The sequence below is a fragment of the Coregonus clupeaformis genome, unplaced genomic scaffold (assembly GCF_020615455.1).
Source record: "Coregonus clupeaformis isolate EN_2021a unplaced genomic scaffold, ASM2061545v1 scaf0969, whole genome shotgun sequence".
In the NCBI taxonomy this organism is placed as follows: domain Eukaryota; kingdom Metazoa; phylum Chordata; class Actinopteri; order Salmoniformes; family Salmonidae; genus Coregonus; species Coregonus clupeaformis.
Genome location: NW_025534423.1, coordinates 92,808 through 118,478, shown reverse-complemented (window position 1 = coordinate 118,478; position 25,671 = coordinate 92,808). Strand labels below are relative to the sequence as shown.

The following is a 25,671-nucleotide window of genomic DNA, read 5'->3' as shown; positions in this document are numbered from 1 at the left end:
TGCTGTTCCTTGCTGGAAAAAGCCAAATGAGTCTTCGGGGCTTGTAGGCACCCGCACACAATGCAGCAGCAGCACACATATAACTATAATGAATTTATCGAGCTTGGAACCCTAACCCTGGGCAACTTACCTGGTAAACCAATGGCTACCCTGCTCCTGCCATTGGGATGCAACTAATTTCGATGGTAATGTAGAATGTCCATTCAAATGATGTGCTAACTGATGTACTGGAATGTATTTTAGAAATGTCTGCTGAGGTTGAATCCACAAATCACAGCACATATTTTAGTTCCTGCTTTGCTCCTATAGGTAAATCCTGCAATGGCCCCGAATCCAAAGCCATTATGCAATCCTTGACGTGGAATGGGATGACCAGCTCTATTCATTCTATTTATAAGGCAGCACATGCAGTCAGGAGCGGAGGAGAGGAGAAAATGTGCTTGCGTGAAGTGGCAAATTACCAACATCCAAAATCGCATGACTCATCACAGCTCAGCATGAATGCCTTTTTTTATACACAGTGGAATAACTAGCAATTGCGTGACTAGGAACCCACCCTTCCCTCAATCACTATGCAAAACACACTACCGTCTTTCTCCCAATCAACTTCCCTTTTTTCCTGTTCTTTCTGTTCGCTTTGTCCTTAACACTAAACACACCCCGTCAGACTTCATTCTCTTAAGTCATTAACTCACTCACAACCCTGCCCATACTGGGACTTATAACGCTCTTTTTTATAATATTTAATGCAAATACACATATCCCATACATAATGCAAATATATATCCCAAACATAATGCAAAATACATATCCCAATGCAGCATTTCCCTCTCCTCACTTCCTCACCTCCCCGTGTGCATCCACTCCTCACATTGTCCATCCACTCCTCCTCTCACCTCCCTGTCCATCTACACCTCCCTCCCTGTCCATCTACACCTCCTCCTCCCCTATTCCCACCTCACTTTGGAGCGAAAAGTGCAAATCAATCAGAACAAGCAAAGCGTTGACCTTGTGAAGATGCTCAGAGGAAACAGGTACAAAAGTATCTATATCCACAGTAAAAATGAGTCCTAGTATCGAGCATAACCTGAAAGGCTGCTCAGCAAAGGAAGAAGCCACTGCTCCAAAACCGCCATAAAAAAAGCCAGACTACGTTTTCTTACAACTGCACAGTGGGGACAAAGATTGTGTCTTTTTGGGAGAAATGTCCTCTCGGTCTGATGAAACAAAAATAGAACTGTTGGCCATAATGACCATCGTTGTTGGGAGGATGTGGTGGCCCAAGCGAAAAACCATCCCAACCGTGAAGCACGGGGGTGGCAGCATCATGCTGTGGGGTGCTTTGCTGCAGGAGGGACTGGTGCAGTTCACAAAAGAGATGGCATCATGAGGAAGGAAAATTATGTGGATATATTGAAGCAACATCTCGAAGACATCAGTCAGGAAGTTAAACCCTCGCAAATGGGTCTTCCAAATGGACAATGACCCCAAGCATACTTCCATAGTTGTGGCAAAATGGCTTAAGGACAACAAAGAATCAAGGTATTGGAGTGGCCATCACAAAGCCCTGACCTCAATCCTATAGAAAATGTGTGGTCAAAACTGAAAAAAACGTGTCAAGCAAGAGGCCTACAAACCTGACTCAGTTATACCAGCTCTGTCAGAGGAATGGGCCAAAAATTCACCCAACTTATTGTGGGAAGCTTGTGGAGGGCTACCAAACGTTGTTGACCCAGTTAAACAATTTAAGCAATGCTACCAAATACTAACTGAGTGTAAGTAAACTTCCTGACCCACTGGGGAGAATGTGATGAAAAGAAATAAAACTGAAATAAATCCTTCTCTCTACTATTATTCTGACATTTCACGTTCTTAAAATAAAGTGGTGATCCTAACTGACCTAAAACAGGGAATTTTACTTAGGATTAAATGCCAGGAATTGTGAAAAACTGAGTTTAAATGTATTTGGCTAAGGTATGTATGTGAAACTTCCGACTTCAACTGTAAGTATGGTGATAATATCCATGAGGTCCCTGGCAACTCCCAGCCCAACAATACAGTACACAGTAAATCCCCTGCCTGTTTTATATTTTGTTTTATATGTAATGTAAGTGCTTTAATATGTTTGGACCCCAGAAGAGTAGCTGCTGCCAATGGGGATCCCTAATAAATACAAAATACAAACTACACCTTCGGTTCTAGGGAGCTGGCTAGCCACAGCGCCTACGACGTTACACAACTCTCCCATTACCTAACATGGGAAAATTGCAGGCACTCCGGCTAAATGGCTAGTGTGACCCTTTGCAATGGAGGACGATCCACATACAATAGTATTTATTTACACTGCTCGTGGATGACAGTATTTAGGCTATACGCTAGTCCTGTGTAGCGTCTCTCACTTTATCCTCCCTCTCCTCCCTCCTGAAAGGCTACACTGAAAAGGGCTTTTATTTATGGCTGCACCTATGTGTACCTCTCTGCACACACACACACACACACACACACACACACACACACACACACACACGCACACACACGCACACACACAAAGATGAAAGGGTGGTCACACAGCCTCCGACACATGATTTTATGGCCCTGAAAGGGGTTGAGAAGGTGAGAGAAAGAAGACTGAACAAAGGAAAGATTCCTATTCATATAGTCCTGTGAGTCAGGGTCCAGTAAGCCTTTAGCGGGGGCTCAAGGTTTAAGGGCATTTCCCAGATGTAGGTTTATCCTGTTTCCCTGTTCGATACCAATTAGGTCACTCCAGCTACACTGAACCAAAAAAATAAAAAATTAAAAAAAGGAATAATTGATTGTAAAAGTGAAAAAATAAAAGACAGTGATTTGTTGCCATTGTCTAGTCCCCTCCCACACACACTGACGTCAGAACTCACCCGCACATGGGGGTGGTAGAGATGCAGTCACAGATGTTTTCACTGTCACGATCGCATCCGGGGAAATAAGACAAACAGCAGGTTAATTAGAGAAGGGGTATTCTTCACAAAACTAGATTAAAAAAAAGATGATGATTTGGGGGATTTTCACAATATGTAATCCATAGAAGAGTACTATAGGAGGAATGGATTGTTCACAATATTTGACATTTGTATCTTAAAGCATAATTGAGAAAAATATCAAACATGAATATTGAAAATACATAATTTTTTGATTTGCCACATTTTTCTATATATGGTTGAACATAATATACTCTCGCTTATCAAAGTTCAGGAATGGGATCTCTGCTAGTTTTAAAGTTATGGGCCATTTTATAGAAATTGGCATAGTAGTCAATGTAACCAATCACAGCCCTCCTTTTAATTGTATCATTGCACATCCTGCAAATCACCAGCATTTTCTACATTCAATCTGCTAGTAATGCTTACAAATTGGATCATAACTCTAAAAGTAGCAGAGATCCCACTCTGGAAACTTTTTGGCATGCCCGGGTAGTAGAATATATTATGTTCAACAATATATACTGAACTAAAAATAAAAACGCAACATATACACAATTTCAAAGATTTTACTGAGTTAAACTTTTTATAAGGTAATCAGTCAACTGCAATAAATAAATTAGGCCCTAATCTATGGATTTCACATGATTAAGAATACAGACATGCATCTGTTGGTCACAGATACCTTTGAAAAGGTAAGGGGCCATGTGGATCAGAAACTAGTCAGTGTCTGGTCTGACCACCATTTGCCTCATGCAGTGTGACACATCTCCTTCGCATAGAGTTGATCAAGCTGTTGATTGTGGCCTGTGGAATGTTGTCCCACCTCTTCAATGGCAGGCAAAGTTGCTGGATATTGGCGGGAACTGGGAACACGCTGTCATACACGTCTATCCAGAACATCACAAACATGCTTAATGCGTGACATGTCTGGTGAGTATGCAGGCGCATGGAAGAACCTGGACATTTTCAGCTTCCCAGGAATTGTGTACAGATCCTTGCACATGTGGCCATGCATTATCATGCTGAAACATGAGTGATGGCGGCAGATGAATGGCATGACAATGGACCTCGGATCCCGGGCAACTTGGTATCTCTGTGCATTTCAAATTGCCATTGCGACAAACTTTGAATTGTGTTCGTTGTCCGTGGCTTATGCCTGCCCATACCATAACCCCAGACCGCTGTCCACAATGTTGACATCAGCAAACCTCGCCCACACAACGCCATAAACGTGATCTGAGGTTGTGAGGCGGGTGGACGTTTTTGCACAAATTTCTAAAAACGATGTTGGAGGCGGCAAGGTAGAGAAATGAACATTAAATTATCTGACAACAGCTTGGTGGATATTCCTGCAGTCAGCATGCCAATTGCACGCTCCCTCAAAACTTGAGACATCTGTGGCATTGTGTTGTGAGAACTGCACATTTTAGAGTGGCCTTTTATTGTCCCCAGCACATATGGCACCTATGTAATGAGCATGCTGTTTAATAAGCTTCGGATATGCCACACCGGTAAAGTGGATGGTGGATTATCTTGAACAAAGGAGAAATGCTCACTAACAGGGATAAAACAAAATTGTGCAACATTTTAGAGAAATAGCTTTTTATGTGTATGGAACATTTCTGAGATTTTTTTATTTCTGCTCAAGAAACATTGGATCAACACTTTACATGTTGCGGTTATATTTTATGTTCAGTATATATATATATATAAAAAAATGCCAAATCTAAAAAAATATGAATATTTTCAATATTCATGTTTATATTTTCAAATGTTCATACATTTATGTAAGAAATGTGTTATTGAAATCAAAAATATTACTCATATTACAGATATTCACGATTCCTACAAAGGACCCTTTAATGGATTACATTGGAAAATACCAAAACTCATGGTATTTTTCTGTTCTAGGAATCACCCAAACGCTCTCTCTCTGGAGCCACACACGCTGTCGACACAAAAGAAAATGCTTCAGGTTTTTTTTACGACAATGATTTAGCTGGTCAACATATATTGACATAATAGAAAAGAAACAGCTCAAAACCTCTGTGGTAAACCTCCACAGGAACCATGGGAACAGGGAGCCGACGTGAAACCCCCCCCACCACCAAACCATTCTAAATAAACCTTAACCTAACCTAACCAAAACAACAAGGATCCCCATTCCTCATGGTTAAAACCTTACCTAACCAAAAACAACAAGGATCCCCATTCCTCTGGTTAAAACCTTCACCTAACCAAAACAACAAGGATCCCCATTCCTCATGGTTAAAACCTTCACCTAACCAACTACAAAACAACAAGGGGCGACAGGTAGCTTAGTGGTTAAGAGCGTTGTGCCAGTGACCGAAAGGTCGCTGGTTCTAATCCCGAGCCGACTAGGTGAAAAATCTGCCGATGTGTCCTTGAGCAAGGCACTTAACCCTAATTGCTCCTGTAAGTCGCTCTGGATAAGAGCGTCTGCTAAATGACCTAAATGTAAATGTAAAAATGTAACAAGGATCCTCATTCCTCATGGTTAAAACCTTAACCTAACCAAAACAACAAGGATCCCCATTCCTCATGGTTAAAACCTTAACCTAACCAAACAGCAAGGGATCCCCATTCCTCACTGTTAAAACAAAACAGACATAGCTTTCAATCAATCCATGTTTGAAATACTAAAAATGTTCAAAGAGCTGTTGGCAGCCTCAGTCATAGCCGTTTGGGGTGGAGTGGTACTGCATTACTGGGCCATACAGGCATTGAGGCATCTCGACATTTAAACAGCATGAAAGGCAAAAGATTAAAGACCCCGGAGAGCACCCGATTGATTCATTATACATCAAAGGGGAATGATAGTCAATCTGCCTCCCTGAAATAAAGCGCTTCCCTCCATCTCATCTAACTAACTGCTCTAGATGTAATGAGAATGTAAGTTAACTTAATACCATGTGGGTTTGGTTGATCACATTTGTGTTTTAGAGGGCAGAGATGGAGAGTAATAGGGGTGAATTGTGTTGTGGTCCAGCAGTGGTTGGCTTTATGGTGATTGTGCTGTAGCCTCCAATCTGTGTAAAATGGCTGGCTGTGGGTTGATGCTGAAGTGGTGCAGTGCGCCCTCTGCTGGTGAGAGTTGTATATCGATTGGTGAGGAAAAGGGGAAAGCCAATTATGTCACTGTAGTAGAGTTGATTCCACCTAGCCTAGGTCACCAATCTGTGCCTCTGGGAAATACCAGTCAAATTACAACAACAACAAAAGTACAAGTACTCTGAAAAGCTACTAAATGACACTAGCAAGAGTAGTTGTAATGAGTTACTTTACACCCTTCTGCCGATCGGTTTCTCTCTGGGGACGTCCAGCCGTTGAACACGTGTTTTATGGACTAGTTGAATCAGAATGACCACCACTCGAAACAAGAGCCACTCGGCAGTCAAAAACAATATTCCGGGGAGCAGACGGTTTAAAATTCCATAAATTTTTCCAGACTCTCTCGGTTTGTCCTTTGGAGTGTTTTCTTGGCTGAGAGGGTGGGGAAAAGACTTGAGACGTGTTTGGTGTGTCACGCCAGCCAGACTGAGAGTGTGTCCTGTCTTAAGTGTCTGTGGTTCCTACACTAACCAAGAGAGCATCACATAGCCTTCAGAGAGAGCTAATGCTAGGTGTGTCCTAGCATGTACGTACGTGTCCCAGTGTCCAGGCTGTGTGTAGGCAGGTACGCTGGTCACACTAACCTGCTCCTTGTATTGCTCCTGAGACAGACAGTCAGTCATGTTGACACAACCCAGCAGGCAGCCGGTGGGTGGTCTTTAGGAAACGGAGGATCTGGGGGAGAAGAGGGTGGTCGGTGAGAGTCAACAGTATGTTTATATGCATCCTAATAATCTGTTATTCATTGCAGTGTGTGTGTGGGGGGGAGGATAAAGAGAAAGTGGGGAGATAGAAAGTGGTAGCCTGTGTGTGTGTGTGTGTGTGTGTAACCATGTGTGTACCTCTTGTAGATCTGAAGGAACATGTTCTCCACCTGAGTGACCTCTTCAGGGTGGGCCTCTTGGCTGCAGCTGCTATCCACAGAAGGCCCGGGTGGGGCGTGTACCAGCTCCGCCCCTCCACCCTGGACACACATAGTATCATACAATATTAATATGCCATTTAGAAGACGCTTTTATCCAAAGTGACTTACAGTCACACGTGCATGCATTTTTACGTGCGTGGTGTTCCGGAATCAAACCCACTATCCTGGCATTGCATTCGCCATGTTCTACTAACTGAGTTACAGAGGACCATGTTCTACTAACTGAGATACAGAGGACCATGTTCTACTAACTGAGATACAGAGGACCATGTTCTACTAACTGAGTTACAGAGGACCATGTTCTACTAACTGAGATACAGAGGACCATGTTCTACTAACTGAGATAACAGAGGACCATGTTCTACTAACTGAGTTACAGAGGACCAAGTGTTCTACTAACTGAGATACAGAGGACCATGTTCTACTAACTGAGATACAGAGGACCATGTTCTACTAACTGAGATACAGAGGACCATGTTCTACTAACTGAGATACAGAGGGACCATGTTCTACCAACTGAGCTACAGAGGACCATGTTCTACTACTGAGCTACAGAGGACCATGTTCTACTAACTGAGCTACAGAGGACCATGTTCTACTAACTGAGCTACAGAGGACCATGTTCTACTAACTGAGTTACAGAGGACCATGTTCTACTAACTGAGATACAGAGGACCACTGTTCTACTAACTGAGATACAGAGGACCATGTTCTACTAACTGATATACAGAGGACCATGTTCTACTAACTGAGATACAGAGGACCATGTTCTACTAACTGAGTTACAGAGGACCATGTTCTACTAACTGAGTTACAGAGGACCATGTTCTACTAACTGAGATACAGAGGACCATGTTCTACTAACTGAGATAGAGGACCCATGTTCTACTAACTGAGATACAGAGGACCACATACATCAGTTTTACCCCTTCTTCTTTTAATGTCTAGTCAAAAAGGCTGCCTTTTGGTGCCTTTGACCAATAACAAGGCCAATAGTGATGCTTTTGACCAATAACATAGCCCATTGTTGTTGTGTGTTTTGTTCCTACTCAATGCCTTTGAGGGCCTATTGTTAGAGTGTGTTATGTACTTCCTGATGACCAGTAGGGATGTTTTTTTACCAATGGCATGGCCAGTAGGGATGTTTTGACAAATAGCCTGGTCAGTAGGGATGTTGTTGACCAACAGCGAGGCCATTATTAGAGTTTCTGTACCTCTTTATTCCTTTGACCAGTAGCGAGGCCCATGGTTGGTGTGCTGAGGCACCAGCCCCGTCGGCCATCTCCTGCAGCTCTTTGTCCTGCAGCCGGAGTCTGGAGCGCTCTGGGCATGCAGCGCCGTCCCCCTCCGTACCGACAACACCTTTATCCTGGGATCTCCGAGGGCCACTGCCCACGTCCACCCACTGGAGATACATGGAGAGAAGGATATGAGTAGAGATTCACAGAATTATGATAACAAAATGTTTGCAGCTGTAGAGGGATTTCGCAAGGTAAATACACACGCCACAACATTATGAGCAAATACTGTGTGTGTCCTACCTTTGGTGCAGCCTGTACTATGTTGGGGTTGACCAGCTCTCGCAGGTGCTGCCGTCCCGCTGGTCCCTCAGGGCGTTGTGGAGACTTCACCTTGGTGCCTGTGTTGAGGGCCTTGACCGTCTCGTCAAACCTAAAAAACACCAAGGAGTGTGGTAATAAAGTTTTTTTTAGGTGCCTTGTTTCAAACTATACACACTTTAACCCATCTAGCTGTAACAGTGTAGATACATTAGCAGGAGAAATGAAGTTTACCACTGTGTTGTGAAAGTCTGAAGGGTGTATTAAAACCTCCTTTTGTTTATGTAACCCGGCTCACAATAATGGCTGGAACGGAGTGAATGGAATGTCATTAAAACATATAGAAACCATGTCTTTGATCCCATTCAGCCTATTGTGCTCCAGCCATTACCACGAGCCCATCCTCCCACCAATTAAGGTGCCACCAACCAACCTCCTGTAATGTCCATTGACATGTTCTCAAGTTATTCACTCACTTCTTGTAGTAAGACTGTTACTCTCTCCCTCGTCAAGCACCTGTCGGCCTGCGAAGTCCAGCGTGATCTTCCTGTCCTTCCTGGAGGCGTGGCGAAGCTCCTGTAGCTCCTCCTCCTTCTTTCTCAGGTGCTCGCGCTCGCTAGGGCAACAGCCACTGGTTGGAGTCGGTGGCAAAGTAGTCGGACTCCGTCATCCAGGACCTGCGTTCACGCGTACTGTCGATGTAAACGTGGGGGGAAAGTTATGAAGAAGGTAATGTCACTCCTGTCAGCGACATATAATGACATAGCCTCCAAATATAATGACACAGCCTCCAAATATAATGACATAGCCTCCAAATATAATGACATAGCCTCCAAATATAATGACATAACCTCCAAATATAATGACATAGCCTCCAAATATAATGACATAGCCTCCAAATATAATGACATAGCCTCCAAATATAATGACATAACCTCCAAATATAATGACATAGCCTCCAAATATAATGACATAGCCTCCAAATATAATGACATAGCCTCCAAATATAATGACATAGCCTCCAAATATAATGACATAGCCTCCAAATATAATGACATAGCCTCCATATATAATGACATAGCGCTCCAAATATAATGACATAGCGTCCAAATATAATGGCATAGCCTCCAAAAATAATGACATAGCCTCCAAATATAATGACATAACCTCCATATATAATGACATAACCTCCATATATAATGACATAGCCTCCAAATATAATGACATAGCCTCCAAATGCATCAGGAAGAAAGTATAAAGAATGTGTCTTTAAACAGAGAAAGAGTGAAACCACATTAAATACTATATGCACACTACATCCCAACCTGTTCTTGTCGTATTCCAGCAGTTTGTCTTTATGTTGAAGGGCCTTTCTAACCCTGCCTTCATCTTAGCCTCTTGGTGTGGAAGATAGTCCCTCTCCGATGCCCCCTCTGTGAGACAGACACTGGCACACAGACATTACTATATAATTCAACAACTCTCTACTACGCTACGTAGATAGATACTACTGTTGCCTTGTCTCACCCATGAGTTTCTTGCAGCAGTTTCTGACTTTTGTTGGAGTCTCGTTGCAGAATCTCTTGCTCCTCTTTAGTGGATACCTGGTGAATTCATAGAAGAATACCGAAACCAGGGAAATACTTCTGAGAGGCCAAATTGAATTTGAAAGAACTTACTGAAACATACAACAAGCATAAAGTTAGAGGTCAGGTAATTTCAAACTCAGAATGGTCAAGTTTTCTCACCAGGGGTGCCACAGAAGATGCAGGGCCTGATCCCTCCTGCTCACACACAATGCGTCCGCAGATCATGCAGTTGTTGATGAGGTTGTGCTTCTGGGCCAGACATTCGCAGGAATGACGCCTGGGCAGCAGGATAGCCGCTTGTCCTGGCCCTCTTTATTGTAGAGGGCTCACAAACGTATTCTTCTTCTTCATTCTGTGACCGAGGAGCTGCCACTCTCCTGGGCCTTCATCAGGTCGATGGGAGTTTTCACCACCTCAGGCTCAGGCACTGCTTGACTAACAGCCATCACCTCTTGCTTGTTCCTGCCTTTGCGCTTGGATTTCTTCTGGGAGTCCTTGGACATGTCTGGAGCATCTAGAGAAGCATCGACTGGTTAGCATTCCCTCTCATGCATGTAATTGTTCTGTGTTTGGATAGTCACTTATCAAGGACAGGATGGACATCACAACAGTCTTGAGTCTCACTCGCATCGTACAGTTGGCATACTGTATTAGGGAACCATATAGCCTGGACAAAAAAATGACTTATAAAATATATTACAACTGAAAAAATAAACATATTAAACAATATGGTAACAGGTCAGTGTCAATGAGACAACAGGTCAGTGTCATTGAGACAAGAGGTCAATGTCAATAAGAGACAAGAGGTCAATGTCAATGAGACAAGAGGTCAATGACAATGTGGAGACAAGAGGTCAGTGTCAATGAGACAAGAGGTCATCAATACGAGACAAGAGGTCAGTGTCAATGAGACAAGAAGTCAGTGTCAATGAGACAAGAGGTCAGTGTCAATGAGACAAGAGGTCAATGACAATGAGACAAGAGGTCAGTGTCAATGAGACAAGAGGTCAGTGTCAATGAGACAAGAGGTCAGTGTCAATGAGACAAGAGGTCAGTGTCAATATGGCAGTTGAAGAAGGCCTCCTACCTGTTCCCGACAGAGAGCTCATGGGGAACAGCCCAGCGCTGTCAGGAGTCAGTGTCTGAGACCGCTGCCATCTGTCAGGAGTTCATCTATAAACTGCTTCTTCCTTCCGTCAGTGCCCTGAAGGAGGTCCCCAACATACTCTGCAATCCCGTCCGCATTGTCGAAGTGGACGAGAATATACCTTAGAGAGTGAGAAGAATGTCAATGGCATTGATAAGCATTTATAGCTAGCCTAGATAGTAGAGTTCATTGTTGAAATGTTGACCTATGACAGCTAGGCCTACTTTGGTCAACCTTGATTTATGTCCATCTCATAGTCAGTCAGTCAGTCCGTCAGTCTACGCTTTGGCTTAGTAGACCATGAGATTTTGATGACGTGACATTAAGATATGGCCACCTGAAAAAAGCTAGCTAGCTGGCAGGCAAGTGCAAATGGCTGCACATCGAGCTAGCTGAATGAACTGGGAAGATTGACAAGTTCACAGACCTAATAGTAATAATGACGTCGTTGACAATTGTATTAACTTTTACAAGAGAGAGGCAACTGTCAAAAGACAGACATCTAGCAATGGCTAGCTCACTATTTTAAATCAACATTTAGTTAAGGTTAGCTACTTACTGGACTATGTCTTCACTGGCCTCCAAGCCAAAGTTGTGGTGCAACTGGTCCACACACCATCGAAGCAAGGCATCCGACATTATGAAAGATAAAGCAACTTTAATATGGCAATTTCAAGATAAGGATGTTACCTACTCTTGTTGTAGCCGAGTTGAATAACAAATGCGCACGCAGAGTGTAACAAATAATCCCTTCCCATCAGAAACAGTGTACTGATGGAGACTGAAGGTTCCGCCTAACTTTTACAGAAAAGTATGTCAATGACTACATAAAAACAAAACATTAGAAAATGTCAGCATATCATCAATTCACACGTAAGGTGAACATTTCCATTATACAGTACAACAACAATTTACCACCCCATCTTTATTACAGCAAGTCACGTCCCTCTTCTGCCTATAAAGCTTGATTCAGCATTACGGTCACTAGGTGGCAGTTTAGGAATAGACAAAACCTCTGTGAGAATGAACCATATAGATGTATTGAGATTGCAACGTTGTATCTGCCCCATTATGGCGTCTGTGAGAGAAAGGGCTACTTCTATGAGTCGGTAAACAAACTGAAAGGGTGCATACTGCCACCTGGAGTGTGTTATTTGAACGGGTATAAAGTCAAGGTTGGCAATTTAATGCCACCTGCAGTTATGGAATGTTTGCTCACGAGTATAATTATTTGGCTGATCCCTCCTGAGGACCTGGATGGAATTATGTGATCCTTCCTTTACCCATAGGAAGTCCTACCCAGTTGACTACTTAAAAATGTTGAAAGTCCTGAATGGCCTGCCCATTTTTAAACAGGCTTTGGGCTCTAGAGCCCTCATACATCTCTGTGGAATGAACATCTCAGTGAACTGGTATCTCTTGCATGCAATAGGTATTCTCAATCCAAGACCTAGGGCATGTGGGAGCCTGGGAGGCAACGTGTCTGCCTGCAGAGACTATGCAATAGGGCATAGCCTACTTTCCATGAAAGTTGAGTTAGGTGTAATTAAATACGCTAGAAATTAGTATGTAGAGGTCTAGCCGCATAAAGTTAACCGGAGAATATCAAATAGCCTCAAATAATGTAGTTTTAAAAATCTGCCTTTACAAATGTTTATACAGTAAGTAACTAGGCCTATATAAATGCCCCTAATCAGAAAGATTTTCAGAAGTTTGTCAGTCGTAGATCCACCTATGACTCAATCTGAAATCAATAGACACAATTCCAACTTCATCATTGTCCTTGCAGGGAGAATAAAACTTTATAGGCACGTCATTGTTATATAGTAGATAACAAATACTCTTTACAATGTATTTTATGGACCATAGTTCCAGTACTTCAAGTCTGATTTGTTCAACATTATACTGCCAGCATGATTATGGAAAGGGGTGCCAAAATACTAAGTGGGATGTGCCTATGCATTATTGCAGCGTTAAATTATCCAGTGCTCAAATTCTCTTTTGATAACAAAGATTTATTTAAGAAATGCGTGTTAGTGGTTTGTCACACTCAGCATATATTTAGCACAATCCACTTAGTTTCCTTCTTAGCACAATGGCTCTGTTGAATAAGCTCCAAGTGAAATCTTGACTATCTGCTGTGCTTGACTTGGACTGAAATAGGTGCCAATACTAATGTTGGGTGCGGTACTCTTTATATTCAGGTGCAGGAGCTCCACAATACTTTTAGGCTAATATTCTATAAGAGGAACAGGAGCTCTGCAATACTTTTAGGCTAATATTCTATAAGAGGAACAGGAGCTCTGCAATACTTTTAGGCTAATATTCTATAAGAGAAACAGGAGCTCTGCAATACTTTAGCATAAGATTAGGCTAATATTCTATAAGAGGAACAGGAGCTCTGCAATACTTTTTAGGCTAATATTCTATAAGAGGAACAGGAGCTCTAATCTTTTAGGCATATTAAGACAAGGGCTAGCAGTAGAAACATGTATATGCCGGTACTCAGCTCCGGTGAGCTCCTGCTCCAAGTCAAGCTCTAACTATCTGACAAAGGGGGTTTTATATTTAATAAATCATGTGCTGCTGGCTACAAATGGCATCCCAATGTTGTAAACAATGGCATTTTAGAGCTGTATTTCAGAATCATTATGCTCAGTCTGATTCTTAAAATGGATTGCAATTGAAAGAAACACAACAGCGTTATAGCAATATGTTTCCATCCTATGTATTTCAAAAAGTGGATAGCCAACAGCTTTATCCATTCATAATCATAACATTGTAAAAGTAGCTTAAAGTAAGATAAAGTTATTATAAAGTACATGCCATATCTTACTGATAATTATTTTGTTGCTCTTTAATACCCATGTAAGCAATGACTACATTTCTGAGGGGTCACCATGTCAGGGTTTGCTGCTGCTGTTTGAAGACAATATGGATATTATATGTTGTGTAGGTGATCGTGTAATAAAGTGTAGGCTCTTTTTGATGAACGGAAGTGCTGAAAGTATAGTCAACATTAACTGTAATATACTGCGTAAATATTCCACATACTTAGTAAATGATCCAATGAAACTGTCATTAAATCAAGACACATTGTAGTTCACACCTAGAAAAAAAAAAATAATAATAATAATAATAAGCCATTTAGCAGACGCTTTTATCCAAACGGCTTACAGTCATGTGTGCATACATTTTTTGTGTATGGGTGGTCCTGGGGATCGAACCCACTACCCTGGCTTACAAGCGCCGTCGCTGCTCTACCAAAATACATTTATTTGTGAGAGTCCACAAATCATAGATGATGTGGCACACATACTTGATAATAGAATAGAAGAAGAAGAAGCTTCAATCAAAACAGGTTCAATTCCATCCATGTGTTTTAGAGTTTTAAAAGGGGGAGAGATTATTGCACCACAATAATCAGTCCTCAAATTCCATGTACAGCATCTACAGTAAAACTGTCAAAAATAACAAAGCAAAAAAAAGGGCAACAAACCCTTTTTTATAAATGTTTCTGGATGTCTTTGACTGACATTTGCACCCGACTAACTTATGTCCATCATCCATTTCAATTGATATGTTATGAGTTACAATTCGTATAATATGTTTAGAATTGGCTAAACGTACAGTATGTTCGTAATTTGCAAAAATGTACAATGTGTTAGGCTGAATTTGCAAAATGTATGATATGTTTACGAATTCCAATTTGTTGTGGCTAACGTTAGCTAGGCTAGGGGTTAGTGTTAGGGTTAAGGTTAAGGTTAGCTAACATGCATACGTAGTTACAAAGTAGCTAAAATAGTAAGTAGTAGTTTCTTTCTAGTTTTTTGAAAAGTTTCTAATTAGCTAAAATGCTAAAGTTGTCTATAATGACATTCGAACATACAACCTTCGTGTTGCTAGACGTTCGCATTATACTACTAACATCCACCCTCCTTTTGTGTTTGCCTTATGTAACCTTCTGTCTTATCTAACCACCAAACCTAACATATCGTACCAATTTGAGTGTCCCGGATTTACATTTACTCTTACGTCTGCTCTATTAGATCAAGCTGATGGAGGACACATCTTCTAGTGATGATTTATAAGTCCAAGCACTACATTGCATAGAAATGACAGTAAATAAACAAACAGGAAATAAAATCAGTTTAAAAAATGTACAGGTACAAACATAATGCTGATGGAGTGTTGTGTTTTATTATTGTAGACATAATAATAATAATAACGATGCAATAAAGTTGCCAAAACTCAAAAAGGTATTTTTGCGATGGATATTTTCAATTCACAGAAAACAACACACTAGATACCGCCACACTATCTACAAACACAAAACCAACATAACTTTGACAGAAACCTTGAACAGAATGTATCCAGCAATTGTTCTTTACACCACATAAGAGAAAACGATTGAACCATTTTGAACTGAGAGCGTTATAAAGGGTAGCCATTAAGCAATTACCCAAGTGGACAAAAACACATTGGATTCAATTGAAGTAACCTTGGTATTTATAATGCTATACAAGGCATCACTCTTCATTGTTGGTTGGCTATAACATCTAATGCCTAGATTCCTTTAAGCCAGTTACATACACCACGATTTTCCACCAGATCCAATGTTAATATGATGTCCTGCTGCGTCCTGCAGGGAAATAGTTGAGTGTGAAAAAGCTGTACATCTTGTAAATTGAAGATTTATGCAGACATAATGTGTTCTATCTCTATATCACAGACAAAAGATTCAATCATTTGATATAAGTAATCTATGTGTTTTGTAATGTGATTATGCAACCGTAAGATTTCAAAAACCATGTAGTGTATTTAGTGGATAAAGCATGTGAACATTTCAAGCTCTTAGGTAAAAGAAGTCTTTGGAAATGGCTTCCACAAAGTTAGGGGTGCCGACATGAGGATACCGATCGTGCAGAGGATGGTGAAGAGCGAGAAGGCCATGAGACAGAGCGGTCGATCACTGACGCCGCAAACTTCCACTCGTTGCACACCAACTCATCCTCGTCATGGTCGAAACGCTCGGCGATGTAGCGCACCTCATCCAGGATCTTGGCCAGATCGGGCTCCAGGCTCCCCGCCGAGGAGGTGGGCCGCGTGGGCAAGAGCACCTCGTCCCTCCCCCACCACACACCAGACGGCCACACAGGACCCCGGAGTCGGGGAGGTGGTGGCTGGAGCATAGTGCATGCTCTCCAGGCCGATGTACAGCATGTTGCCGTTGGGTGGAGTGCGGGGCCGAGGCGCGTGGCATTCAGGTCCATGCTGGTGAGGCTCCCACGGGGATGCTTGTTGTGGCAGGCCGGGCGTACACGGTCCTCACCGGGCCGCTTTCATACGCAGGAACCAGGCGCACCAGTTGAGCAGGATCACCCGAGTCTTCACACAATCAGAGAGTAAAACCAGAATGAATGTACTGTTCACGGCAGCGTACTGACTGGAGATAGTAAGAGAGAGAATATGAAACTTTTACTCAAATCCTCCCTGCATGACTCCTTTGAACGAGGTGTCCTGCAGGGCACGATGGCACAGCAGTGGTGACGATCACTATCATGGCTGCCTAATCCTCCCCTGCTTCTAATTGTCCAACTGTATTCCTCAGCCCTCCACTGTAATAGCCAATGTGGTGAGTGTTCTAGCACAAAATGGCTGCTGTCCATCACTCAGATTGGTGCTCACACATTGTTAGTGAATGACTTCCCCCTTACCAGGCAAAGGGCTTTGAGACCTATTAGAAAGCACCTTACCCCTGAGAGGCTTTCTTTGGCAGAATCACAACAATGAGGAGTCTGGATATAGAAATAGTGAGTGACTAATAAGATTTCATTGTAATTTCACATAATGGGTTTGTGTAAAAATACACTCACCCACTTAGGCATCTTGCTTCCATCGGGATCGTGATGGTGGTATTGTAAGACCAGAACCGTAGCAATCACAGAGAGACCCACAATGACCATGGTGGTGGCAAAGTACTGAGCTACAATACAGAGAGAGACAGAGAGAGAGACAGAGAGAGAGACAGAGAGCAAGAGATGGTGGACAGAGGACTAGAGGATAAATGACAGAACAGCAGAGGTTCTCATTTGTCACTCAATGTATTTCAGGCTGAGAAATAGCCCCCCACACAATTGAGTGGTTTAATAATACAAAGATTAGGAACTTACACTATGCCACTTCCAAGCCTCCAATAGTTCTTCCTCTCCTGAAGATGGTGAAATTATACTGTTGGCCTTTTTCAAAATGGCAGCCATTACATTTCAGTCATTTAGCAGACGCTCTTATCCAGAGCGACTTACAGTTAGTGAGTGCATACATTTTTCATACTGCCCCCCCCGTAGGAAACGAACCCACAACCCTGGCGTTGCAAGCGCCATGCTCTACCAACTGAGCTACAGGGGACCCATTACAATTGTCATTTCCAATTTAAAAATAGACAATCTTACCGATTAAAGGTACTGAGTCAGAGGTTGCAGGCATGATCTCTGCAACCAGCAACATGAAGACGGTCAGTGAGAGCAGCACTGTTATCCCTAGAACGAAACATAAATGAGTTAGCACAAAGGAAGGGGTTAATGTAGTCTGTGTGATTAACAGGATGGTTATTTTGGAATGCGAAATAATCCTTAAAAAAGGTATTTTAAACAGACATTACACATTTCAACAAACACCATTTTACACGTAGGCCCTACCATTATTTTGCACATTTCTGAGTTGTTTTTTTAAAAATGGCTTGCTATGAATACCAATCTATAATTTATTCAGGTGGAATCATCTGCTGTATTGTGTCACATTGCAGCATATTATCCCTGTGTACCCAAAGGGTTCAACTGGATTTCACCAAGATATATTGCGTGTCATTGTATTCTGTTCTATTCTAGTCTGCATTTCACTGTCCTCTGTTCTATTTTTATTCCATCCATGTAATCAAACAGTATTCCGTTTTATTATTATGCTAATTTACACAGTCTTCCGTTTCATACTTTTGTCAGAATCCAGTGCTGCTTCACTGGGTTTTAGCCTACAATGACAGAGGGATCTGAAATAGCAACATCTACTATTGTGGTTCATCCTCATACTGCCTTGAGGCTTACAGGGTTTGAGTGGAGATGTGGGAACAACATCAAACACCTGTGGGTAGAGATTTAACGCAATCCCCCCTGAAGCTTGCTAATGAGCTGGCTGGGTCTCTAAGCCACTGAATTCCAGGGATAGGACGGGGGCTGAATATCTCCAAGTGATTAGGTGTCAATTCCTGGGTATCTCAAAGCACACTGGCACACCTTTCACTCGCTAGGAACTCCTCTTCTGTGTATTCCTGCCTGTAACCATAGCAACAGCTACTTCCCCTTATCTCTGAGGCCCTACTTGTCAGAGGTCCATGTCTCTCTCAGGAAATGTGAATGGTACACATGAGTACTTAAAATGTCAAACTTGTTTTCAGTATGATTTGCCAGCCAACTCAGTAAATAAGGCGCTTGGTAGCTATTTCAATCTAAGACAAAAAGTAGCCATATATCCTGAGGAGGTCCTCTGTAGCTCAGTTGGTAGAGCATGGCGCTTGCAACGGCAGGATAGTGGGTTTGATTCCCGGGACCACCCATACGTAAACAATTTATGTACGCATGACTAAGTCGCTTTGGATAAAAGCATCTGCTTAATGGCATATACTATTATAAGTTATAAATTAACACATTGCAAAAGGGAAATGTCGAAAATATTTATATCTAATCCCCTCAGAGTCTGAGCATGGCTGAACTAAGAAAATAAAACAAATATATTTAGACTAAAAAATAAAGACAGACCGTAGAAATATAATTATTAACGGCGAGTTGAAGCACAACTCGCCTCACTGGAAATCAGCCAGGCATGTCCAAAATAAGACTTAAACTGAGCAGACAGCTCGCTGATTTAATTTCCGATAGATCGTAGAGCATCAGTGAGGCTTGACCAGTGACTCACTGTCAGGGGTTGTCGGTTACGTCCCCAAATGGCACCCTTTTACCCATAGGGCTCTGGTCAAAAGTAGTTGCACTATAAAAGGGAATAGGGTTCCATTTGAGACACAGAATCATGTTGGCAGGTGTGTGCACTGCACACCCAAGGACAACAACAGTGTTGACCCTGCCTGAATATTCCTGTCTCTCTTTCCCCTGATCAATAGTCCCTGGCTCTTTTTAAGTCAGCCATGGCAATTTCCTCAGAAGGAACTGAAACTGAATACATCTTCCTATGTGCATTGATCACTTCTAAAAAGGCTGACAGATAATGGTGTTGGTTGGTTGATACAGTAAGTCTTGATTATATAGGCAGATGGGGTTTTGTGATGGTCACACTTTCAACTAAATTTGATTTATAAATCCTTCATGTTGCATAGTGTGTAAATACTGAACTAAAAATAAACATGGCAGTATTAAATTACAGACATTACAGCAAGAGGTTTTTTTCTTTGTTTGAAGTTTGACTGACTACATCAAACACATTTCCTGCTTCCCCATCACCCCTCTAGACACCCAAACAGCTGCCACACACACACAGCTCTTTTGGAGAAACACTGGGTTAATTAAGGAAACCATCTGCATTGCAGGCTCCTAATCTTTCCAATGAGACGTGTAGACATACATAAATCGCCCGGCATGCCTTGATGCCTTATACAGCTCCAAGTCAGCACTCAGCCAGGTTCTGAGAAATGGAAATAGGATTGTCAATATGATTCTCCTAGCACTGAATGATACAGCAGAGTCATCTGAAGACTGAAGCCTGACTTCTGAGAGGTGCATAAGAATTTGCTTTATCACCAACTGCTGGAGCTTTTCATGAATATTTCTTCCAGTGGCTGGTTTCCCCTCAGTGAGTATTGAGTAAATACTGAGTTATAAACTCAGAATAATAATAATTATAATAATACGTGCATTACCTTGTGAGGAGTATAGGGTCTCTTGCCTGGCATGTAGTTTGATGGCTGTATCAAAATCCTAGCTTGAAATATATGCTTAATCGCCACACAAATCTCCCATTGACATCACTGGCTCTGATGCTCGTCGGATGTGGCAGGGCTTGAAAACTATTACAGACTACAAAGGGAAGCACAGCCGCGAGCTGCCCAGTGACACAAGCCTACCAGACGAGCTAAACCACTTCTATGCTCGCTTCGAGGCAAGCAACACTGAAGCATGCATGAGAGCACCAGCTGTTCCGGATGACTATGTGATCACGCTCTCCGTAGCCGATGTGAGTAAGACTTTTAAGCAGGTCAACATTCACAAGGCCGCAGGGCCAGACGGATTACCAGGACGTGTACTTGAGCATGTGCTGACCAACTGGCAAGTGTCTTCACTGACATTTTCAACATGTCCCTGACTGAGTCTGTAATACCAACATGTTTCAAGCAGACCACCATAGTCCCCGTGCCCAAGGACTCCTAAGATAACCTGCCTAAATGACTACCGACCCGTAGCACTGACGTCTGTAGCCATGAAGTGCTTTGAAAGGCTGGTCATGGCTCACATCAACAGCATTATCCCAGAAACCCTAGACCCACTCCAATTTGCATACCGCCTCAACAGATCCACAGATGATGCAATCTCTATTGCACTCCACACTGCCCTTTCCCACCTGGACAAGAGGAACACCTACGTGAGAATGCTATTCATTGACTACAGCTCAGCATTCAACACCATAGTGCCCTCTAAGCTCATCACTAAGCTAAGGATCCTGGGACTAAACACCTCCCTCTGCAACTGGATCCTGGACTTCCTGACGGGCCGCCCCAGGTGGTAAGGGTAGGTAACAACACATCTGCCACACTGATCCTCAACACGGGGGGCCCCTCAGGGTGCGTGCTCAGTCCCCCTCCTGTACTCTCTGTTCACCCATGACTGCATGGCCAGGCACGACTCCAACACCATCATTAAGTTTGCCGACGACACAACAGTGGTAGGCCTGATCACCGACAACGATGAGACAGCCTATAGGGAGGAGGTCAGAGATCTGGCCGTGTGGTGCCAGGACAACAACCTCTCCCTCAACGTGACCAAGACAAAGGAGATGATTGTGGACTACAGGAAAGAAAAGAGGACTGAGCACGCCCCCATTCTCATCGACGGGGCTGTAGTGAAAAAGGTTGAGAGCTTCAAGTTTCTTGGTGTCCACATCACCAACAAACTATCATGGTCCAAACACACCAAGACAGTCGTGAAGAGGGCACGACAAAGCCTATTCCCCCTCAGGAGACTGAAAAGATTTGGCATGGGTCCTCAGATCCTCAAAAGATTATACAGCTGCACCATCGAGAGCATCCTGACTGGTTGCATCACCGCCTGGTATGGCAACTGCTTGGCCTCAGACCGCAAGGCACTACAGAGGGTAGTGCGTACGGCCCAGTACATCACTGGGGCAAAGCTTCCTGCCATCCAGGACCTCTATACCAGGCGGTGTCAGAGGAAGGCCCTCAAAATTGTCAAAGACTCCAGCCACCCTAGTCATAGACTGTTCTCCCTGCTACCGCACGGCAAGCGGTACCGGAGTGCCAAGTCTAGGTCCAAAAAGACTTCTCAACAGCTTCTACCCCCAAGCCATAAGACTCCTGAACAGCTAATCATGGATACCCGGACTATTTGCACTGCCCCCCCACCCCATCCTTTTTACGCTGCTGCTACACTGTTAATTATTTATGCATAGTCACTTTAACTCTACCCACATGTACATATTACCTCAACTAGCCGGTGCCCCGACATTGACTCTGCAACGGTACCCCCCTGTATATATAGCCTCCCTACTGTCACTTTATTTTACTTCTGCTCTTTTTTTTTCTCAACACTTTTTTTTTGTTGTTGTTTTATTTTTACTTTTTTTGTTAAAAATAAATGCACTGTTGGTTAAGGGCTGTAAGTAAGCATTTCACTGTAATGTCTGCACCTGTTGTATTCGGCGCATGTGACCAATAAAATTTGATTTGATTTGATGGGTGATGTCTGTGAATATCATGATGTTTGTACTTTTCATGTTAGAATTTGTCATGAGAACCCCACACCCCTAGTGTTGATTTAATAACAGGTGTTGATTTAATAACCTATTTATGTTTAAATGTCCAATAATAGTCATCCATCCACCCACATACCCACCCATGCACGCACCCATCCACTCAACCACCCACCCACTCATCCACTCATCCACCCACCCACTCATCCACCCACCCACTCATCCACTCATCCACCCACCCACTCATCCACCCACCCACTCATCCACTCATCCACCCATCCATCCACGGAGCTGACCCAGTGATATCTTCTCCCCAGAGTCAGCAGGCAGCAGGAAGACGAGTAGGGCCAAGGTGGAGATGAGAACACAGGGGATGAGGAGGTTGAGGCCATAGTAGAGGGTACGTCTACGCATCACCACAGTAAAGGTTACGTCAGGGTAAGGCTCCTTACAGCAGTCGTAGAAGCGCTCGTTCCTGCGCCCGGGCACCTCTGTATCATACACCAGGAAGACAACAATATAGGAAGTCAATTACAGTTTTGAGGACTCAATTTGGGTTGTACTGAAATTATTTGCAGTAATGGATGTCTTTATTTCAGGTAAATTCATGGTGTTTCACAATAAGGAAGCTTTAGTAGGTTAAGGGTGTTGGGAGTTTGACCCTGAATCAAATGGTATTGTTAGTTTTCATCAGTTCCCCATTACAGTAATAGTGCCTGCCATATCTCTTTATAAGCAGTCCAACATGCAAGAAAAACTATATTCAAAGTAGTAAAGCCTACCACTGGCTTCCAGCACTGGGATGTCATTTCATTAGAACCCCTCTCTTGTAAATACATTAGTCAATTTGCCAGGGATTCCGTAGAAGCAAATTTCACTAAAGATCTGTACTGCTGAGGAAAAGCCTTTTGAATAAATTCCCCTATTTCATTTGACTGTGATCAATCGTACATACAGGATCTAGCTTTTATAGTTTGACCATCTAGTTTGAAAGTTAAACTCAAATAAAAAAAAAGAATAGTCTGGGTCATATTTGTGAGTTATCCCAAACTTCCAAGCTTGTTCAAAACAGTTCTTGCAATAACAATTTAAATGTTATATTGTAATTTAGACACTTTGATCCAAAAACACATACTGTAAGAAGAATACCGGTATATGGCCCATACAGGACTCCAACCCACTACTCTGGGGTTGGCAGCATCGTCTTCCAAACAACCGTGCCATCAGAACCCAGGTTCTGTGGTGACAATATATTGTCCAATACTAGCCAGCCGCCATCTCTTACCCACTAGGTCCCACTCTCCGTTGGGGATGTAACCTGTGATATCTGCCTCCATCATCTGTAGGTCCAGAGACCAGCCTCCATAGGTCCAGGAGCCAAACTTCAGGTCACACCTCTGGAGATCAAAGGGGAACCAGCGCACATCGATGTAGCAGGTGCTCTTGAATATGCCTGTGTTGGAACATGAATGAGGAGAGAAAGAAAGGGTGATGGAGGTAAATGGGAGGGATGGAGGGAGAGATAGAAACAGAGATAGAGATGGAGGTAAATGGGAGGGATAGAGGGAGGGATAGAGATGGAGGTAAATGGGAGGGATAGAGGGAGAGATAGAAACAGAGATAGAGATGGAGGTAAATGGGAGGGATAGAGGGAGGGATAGAGATGGAGGTAAATGGGAGGGATAGAGGGAGAGATAGAGATGGAGGTAAATGGGAGGGATGGAGGGAGGGATAGAGATGGAGGGGAGGGATAGAGGATAAATGGGAGGATAAGAATAGATGAGTAAATGGGAGGATAGGAATGGAGGAGGGATGGAGGGAGAGAGAGAGAAAGGCATGGATAGAAATAGATAAACAAAGAAAGTTAGAGCTAGAGAGATGACTTTCAAAGGGTATAAAGATATGAAAGACAGAGTCCTATACACCACAACAACAGTAAAGACAGTCCTATACACCACAACAACAGTACAGTCCTACCCACAACAACAGTAAAGACAGTCCTATACACCACAACAAACAGTAAAGACAGTCCTATACACCACAACAACAGTAAAGACAGTCCTATACACCACAACAACAGTAAACACAGTCCTATACACCACAACAAACAGTAAACACAGTCCTATACATCACAACAACAGTAAACACAGTCCTATACACCACAACAACAGTAAACACAGTCCTATACATCACAACAACAGTAAAGACAGAGGTTTGGACCTATCGCCGGGAGCAGTGGGCGTATGCTATCCTGCTTCCCGTGGGCCCGTGAAAGGTTCAACGTATTGTGTTAGGGGGTAGGAATGGGCAATTTCTCCATCCCCTTCTCTGGCCGTTGTATTTGGCAATTCAATGGTGACAAATTTATCAGTCCCTGGAGCTAAAACTTTGTGCTATTACATTTACATTTTAGTCATTTAGCAGACGTGCTTATCCAGAGCGACTTACAGTTAGTGAGTGCATACATTTTTATACTGGCCCCCGTGGGAAACGAACCCACAACCCTGGCGTTGCAAGCGCCATGCTCTACCAACTGAGCTACACGGGGCCATGCTATCCAGGAGCACGAGTACAGGACATCATTAAGCTACTGCCAAACATTAAAAACCTGCATCAGGAAATTGAGTCTATCATAGTTAACATGGGATTCAATTACATTATGAAGGGCAGCTCAGAACAGCTGAAGATGGATTTTAAAGAACTGATTGGGTCTCTCTGCTTGACACCAACAAACGCCCCATAATATCTGTCCCTGTGCTCTCTGTAAATCATGGCATTGAACGTTTCAGCAGACTTTTAGCCCTTCATAACTGGCAACGAGACAACTGCAGCTCTGTGGGTGTAACATTTATTGACAATTTTGATACCTTCTGGAAACAAAGCTTGTTTTATAAGGAGGATGGGATCCACCCAAATGATTTGGATGCCTGGATCCTTTCGCAGCATTATAAGGCTTCGTTGAGACAATTACTTATTAATGACTTATCAATGATCCAAGTCCAGCTCAGTTAATCCCTACCATTGTGTCGCTGAGTTGCCATAATGCTTCAGCAAATGTACATTATCCCAGGGGGTATTGGAAGACAATGTAAGTAACCTAATGTATGTCCCTCTTACTGCCCTGAATGCCTCTGCTGATTCCACAGCTATTGTATGCAGTAATCATGTGCCTATGAACCAAAGTTATACTGTTAGCGCTGAGGTGGTGTGTCCTAGTAGGAAGTCCACTGTGTGCAGCTCACCCTGCACTAACCTAAACAACATGAGCATGTCTACTTCTACTAAGCTTCCCAGTAAATCAATGAAAACAATCAAGCATCCCAGAAAAGTGTTAAAAATAGCCCACGTTAACATATGTAGCTTAAGAAACAAG

The 25,671-nt window shown here is 42.8% G+C and overlaps 1 protein-coding gene and 1 pseudogene across 1 annotated transcript in view; both read right to left on the bottom strand.

Moving 5' to 3' along the window:
• LOC123486042 overlaps positions 1 to 12,011 on the bottom strand; it is a 31,743-nt pseudogene extending 19,732 nt beyond the window's left edge.
• Positions 12,012 to 16,158: 4,147 nt separating this feature from the next.
• Positions 16,159 to 25,671, bottom strand: part of LOC121565680 (neuronal acetylcholine receptor subunit alpha-7) — a 39,671-nt gene continuing 30,158 nt past the window's right edge. The window contains 11 exon segments of the mRNA XM_045217220.1: positions 16,159 to 16,209; positions 16,212 to 16,273; positions 16,276 to 16,447; positions 16,450 to 16,491; positions 16,494 to 16,568; positions 16,571 to 16,654; positions 16,656 to 16,700; positions 17,189 to 17,298; positions 17,765 to 17,851; positions 22,595 to 22,789; positions 23,584 to 23,751. Coding sequence (XP_045073155.1) covers positions 16,159 to 16,209; positions 16,212 to 16,273; positions 16,276 to 16,447; positions 16,450 to 16,491; positions 16,494 to 16,568; positions 16,571 to 16,654; positions 16,656 to 16,700; positions 17,189 to 17,298; positions 17,765 to 17,851; positions 22,595 to 22,789; positions 23,584 to 23,751 — 1,091 coding nt within the window.